Genomic DNA, 5,643 nt, shown 5'->3' on the forward strand with positions numbered 1-5,643 from the left:
TGTGGGCTGTTCCCAGGTCTGCAGTGATCAGGATCTATCAGAAGTTGGTTCAAGGAAGGAAGAGTGGTGAGGCGGCCACAGGCTCAGTGATACACGTGGGGAGAGAAGGGAGACGTTGCAGCAGATGATCGACACAACAATGGGCCTCAGGATCTTGTCGCTGCGTGTTTGCATTTGCATTTAAATTTCCATGCATCTGTGGTTGTTGTCTGCCCACCCCACATGGTGCACATTGAAACTGGGATTCTCTGCAAAGTGCCACAGAAGCCACAGATTTAAACAGTCAAGTCAATGATGACAAACTGCTGTCAGGCTGCAATGTGGAGGTCCTGGGCTGCCATGGTTACGTATGTTGTGTTATGAGGCTGGCTGGATGAGCTGTACACAACAGTGAAGGTAGGTTATGGTGGTAAAATGACCATTCATTTGAGAGGCAACAGCTCTGGTAGGCATTCAGCATGCTCCCTCAAAACCCACAACATCTGTGTCCTTTCCAGTGACTGAGTCACACCTGTGCAAGAGTTTCGCTGTGTCAACACCTGTCAGGTGAAGGGACAAGTTCACAATGACTTACAATGACTTAAAGGAGACATATCACGTCCCCTTTCCACTAATTAAAATAGTTCCCAGGTGTCTTAAAAACATGTCTGTGACATGTGTAGTATATTATTCACCTGAACTTTTAGCTTTAACATCATGTATTATGTTCTTCTTTTTATGTGTGTCCTGTTGTTCACATTTTTCCCGTGAGAGCCTTGCATAAGGTCGTAAACTCTATAGGTTGGATCCTGTCTCATGTCCATAAACGACAGACATGAACTGTGTATGTTAAACATTTATAGAACACGTAATGCCTGTCATGATAAGATATAGATAAGATATAAGATAAGATAAAAGGTGGAGTTTTGGAGTTAGAAAGTATATAAGATCATGGTTTTGAGCCTTAGAAGAAAGATCCCACTTTGGCACCAGGGATGCTTCAGGATTCGGCATTTTTGTACACTGTTCTTCTACTTGTTAATAAACTTCTTTTTGAACACAAGTGAAGACGTGTCGGCGGTGATCCCTTCTTTTCATCAACACATCAATATACCACAATTTTGGCGTCACGAACTTGGGCGTGTTTGTGGCCTCTCAGCGTTGGCTGGCAGCTCCACTGGGCCGACTCCCGCAACAGCCGGCTTCTACTAAGGGTGAGTTTTTCACATAAGTGTGCGCTGGTTTGCTCGTGGGAGCTGCTGTCTGTTTGCTGTTGGGTCACACCGTTAAAGATCTTTGTGTGGGTGATTGTTGTTCTGATGATTAGAAGAAGGTTATCGTTCTAAATTTACCTAAATTTGGGGGTTTTTTGGTTTTTGTTTGCGTTACGGGCAACGCAAAAAGGGGGAAATAGGGAATTTGGGGTAAAAGGGAAATAGGGATTTGGGGTAAAAGTAAAATAGGGAATTTGGGGTAAAAGTAAAATAGGACATTTGGGGTAAAATGGGTATGTGGGTAAAGAAAAGGGGTAAAAAGGGGATTAAGTAATGGGTAATAATATAAGTTAAGAATTGTTTTTAGTGGGTTTAAAGGAACTGGGGTTAAAGAGGGTTAACTAAAATAAAGGGATTAAAGAGGGTACATTTGAATAGAGGGTAAATTTGAATACTTGGTAACAGAGGGTGAATTTGGACATTTGGTTAAAGAGGGTTAATTAGGATATCTGGTAAAAGGGGGGTAAAATTTGAATAAAGGGATATTTTGGGGTAAAGAAGAAAGTTAAAGGGGGTATTTAAAGAGTAGAATAAAGTTAAAAGTGGGACAATTAAAGAGAGAGATAAAATATAGGGAAATTGAAATAGTTTTCTAGTTAAAAAGAAGTTAAAAAGTAGAAAGAAACTGCAGTTATTAAGCAAGAGAAATATGTGATCACTTACCGGTACATTTGAGTGTTTTGTGTTTGTTGTCTATTATGTTTTGTGTTTGTTGATTTTGTTGTGTATGTGGCTAATGTGATAGACTCTATGTTGAATAAGGCATAAGAGGTAATATAACTTGAGAAACAGGAGATATAATAATAGTAATAGTAATAGTAGTAATAATGATAATATATACATTAATAGGAATTTATGAGATAAGATATTTTGTCTAAAATAAATGAACTTTTAAAGGACGTTTGATAGAATATATGAGCTCTCTATGGGGACTTTTTGGTAGAGATAAGCCTCTGTTTAGAGGACTTTGGAAAATAAATCTGTAAGAAACATATGAGCCCTGGAAGAAGGACTTTTTTATGTAGTGGAGAATTTTTTGATAAAGCCTGATTAACTTTTTTATCCAAAGGATACATCTTTCAAAAATAATGCATTCACAGAATGTCTAGGGGGGTGCAGAATAAAAGTATTAATTTTACTGAATTTTAAAAAATAGTATATAAATAATTGTTTAATAAGTTTTGGCGGGTCCGAAATATATATATATTTACATCTGGTTATGTTGGCAACGTCGGCATGGAATGATCTCTGTGGCAACAGCATTAGAACGTTGATGTCATGTGTCGACTGCTGTAACTGGCAACCAGTAAAACGGAAGGTTGGAGCGAGAGCTACTGGCCAGGAGGAATTAAACTTGTAGCTATCACCTTTAAAGTGAGAATGTTTTTATAAAATTATAACGTTCCAGTTATAATACAGAATTTTTGAAAGAAAGGAAAAGTTTGCAGTAGGAATGTGCATCTAGTGATTTTATAAAGCACTGAACTATTTGTCTGTCTTCCTTTCATGGAGCGAGAGTTCAAGGAGGAGACCAGAGCCTAAGAGGTGTGTCTAGAGGAGGACAGAGGACAGCTGGCTTGCATCACAAGGATTGAGGCTTGCGGACGACAGTGCATGCATCTGGATCCAGTGATCAAGGCCAGTGTGATTTTATCCACAAACTCTTTGTAATACTAGTTGCTTTTAAATGAAAGTGTGTACATTTGGTTGTACATTTAATTTTATTAGTAGTATGGATTAACAGAGTGCATTCATTTACTCACATACATAAAACCCAAAATTGTACAGTATGTTGTAGTTATTTAGAAGGAAGACTTGGCAACTGACTGATTAATCAAGGCTAACTGATGTTGAGCTTTTGTAATTTGATAGATCTGATAAGACTTTGAATTCCTTTGAAGTTATTTGTTTCATCTTTCTTTTGTTGACCTTGGCAATACAGAGGTTATAAATGAATTAATCAATAAAAATAAACTAAATAATATTTAATTAGTTAAGTTAAAGTTAAGCACAAGAATAAATGGGAGCCATGACATTGATAAAATAGATGTAAACAATCCAAAAGTAGTTACTGTTGTTGAACTAGTGTAGAAGAAAAATCCTAAATTATAGGCATCAAAGAGGTGTTAAAGAAAGGGTATAAGAATTGCTCTGAAATTGACTATCCATGGTCATTAGAAGAAACACTCAATAAAGATATCATTTAAACAATAAAGTTGCTGGTGTCCATATATAAGGTGATCGAAAAAATAAAATAAAATAATAAACAATAAAAAATAAATAAAAGAGATGAAAAATATAAAAAGAGACAAATAGAGCTTGACATTCTCCAGTTGCTTGAAAAGGAGGGTCAAAGATGGATAATGAGAATCCTTCATTTTCAAGAAGGCATGCCAAGAAAAAACCTCTTTCTAGGGAGGAAGAAGAGAGACGACAAACTTTAAGTAGGATTGATAAAAGCATAGATCAATGCCTTAAATATTTGGACCAATACACCACACCAAAAGGCCGGAGATTGTTACAGGAACAATTACAGGACTTGCAAATGCAAAAGAAAAAGTTATTGAAAAAAGCCTCCCAAAAATCACCAAGGAAGGAAGATAAGTCTGATAAGATCTGTCCGGTGGTTATCAGAGGACAGAATCTGGTGTATAAATCTTGGGATGATACAGTTATGCAAGATTTGTTTGAGAAATTACCCATTCTTCAAGATGGAGCACATCCTTGGATTTTAAAGTTGGAAGAGATTATGTTGGGAACGAAGCCTACCATGGGAGACTTTAAGAGACTTCTGGTAAACATTATTGGGGTTCCAGCCATGGAAGAGATTTTACAGAAAGCTGGATATAATCGATATGTGGGATCTACTGTGAACGATTCAGAGCTGTTTGGAGCAAATAGAGGTCGACTGTATAGAGCGTTAAGAGATACATTTCCAACAAATGTACACCCTGATAATATTCATGTTGAATCATTAGGACAAGAAGAAAATCCGAGATCCTATGTGTCGAGAGCCTATCAGGTATGGAGAAATGTTACAGGGAATGATCCAGAGGAGAGTCAGCTGGAACAATCAGTCTTGCGAGCTAAGATTCAGAAGGGGTTGTCCCCGTCAGTGAGGAGCAAGTTAGCAGAAGTGGTTGGCCTAGGGAGCATGACAAAGAGTGTTTATACAGATCACATAGCACACCATGTAGAGCTGTATAGAAAGAAAGAGCATGAACAGAAGGAGCAAGATCAGGAGATCCTCAGACAGCTCAATCAAATTCAATTGGTGGATAATAAGAAGGAGGAGAAGCAAGTAGTTATGCAGAACCAGCCTGAGACAAATCAGTCCATGCCACAGCAACAGCCACAGCCACCACCACAGCCAAATCAGTGTCAGTGTCAGGCATCACAGCCTTTATCAATGGTTCCTGTAGCTTATAATGCACAGCCGACCTTTGGTCTGCAGCAGCAGGCATGGAGAGGAAGAGGTCGAGGTAATTTAGGGAGAAGAAGAGGTCATTTCAATCCAAATTTTCAACAAGTCCCTGAAGTGTGTTATATCTGTGGACTGGTTGGTCATTTTGCTCGTGAGTGTAACAAACCAGGAGGAGGAAATTTCAGAGGGAATTTCAAAGGAATCCCAAGAGGCTTTAGAGCTCAGCCAATGACATTCCGAGGACTGTTGAACCCTCTCAGGGGTCCGCAGCTAGGATTCTAGGGCTGCCCAGAAAATCCGAAAGGGAGGTGTCAGTTGGTACCTCTTACAAAATTAATTGAGCTCTGTTACAAAAAACAAAAAACTACAATACCTATACTGGTATCAGGAGCATATACCTATCTGTACTTTTGGGAAGAGATGCTTTGTGTTCTGTGATGACACTAGCGTTGAAACCAGTTAATTTGTTCTGCTTCTACGTCTCAACTGTCCACTGCATTGGCTGGCATATTATTAAAACATGATGTAAACATTTAGGAAGTGCAGGGTAAAATATCAACATCACGATAAGGACATATTTTGACTTATACTTGTCTGAATGAGGTAAATGTTGCAGTGTTGAACAGCCACTTCTCAACACTCGTGTTATATTGTGTAGTAGCCGATTGTCAAACAAATAAAAGTATCAAATCAAACTTCAAATTATACTAATCAAAGGACCACTGTTGCACCATAAGTTGTGTACGCGGATGGGAAAAACATTATGTCCAAACAAATGTCCAATTTCAACAAAAAGCGTGGTTTATTTAACCAAAAAGCGAGCAAACAAAGAACAAAGAAAATTCCGGTGCCTCTCCCGCTCCGGTAAAAAACCATTTGCCCACTCAGGTGCATGCTGGTCCCTTACCGATAGCTTACCTATATAACTTCAGGTGCCCTCCTACCGTGTCCAAATGAAACAAAACA

General features: G+C 38.5%; 1 protein-coding gene across 1 annotated transcript; it reads left to right on the forward strand.

Moving 5' to 3' along the window:
* Positions 1 to 3,798: 3,798 nt before the first annotated feature.
* LOC146977715 (uncharacterized) lies at positions 3,799 to 4,951 on the forward strand. The gene is made up of 2 exons (XM_085794340.1): positions 3,799 to 4,633; positions 4,938 to 4,951. Exons 1-2 carry the CDS (start codon positions 3,799 to 3,801, stop codon positions 4,949 to 4,951), a joined length of 849 nt encoding a protein of 282 aa, XP_085650466.1.
* The last annotated feature ends 692 nt before the right edge of the window (positions 4,952 to 5,643 follow it).

Source organism: Trachurus japonicus, chromosome 12, assembly GCF_045865225.1.
Source record: "Trachurus japonicus isolate A0001 chromosome 12, Traja_1.0".
Taxonomy (NCBI): domain Eukaryota; kingdom Metazoa; phylum Chordata; class Actinopteri; order Carangiformes; family Carangidae; genus Trachurus; species Trachurus japonicus.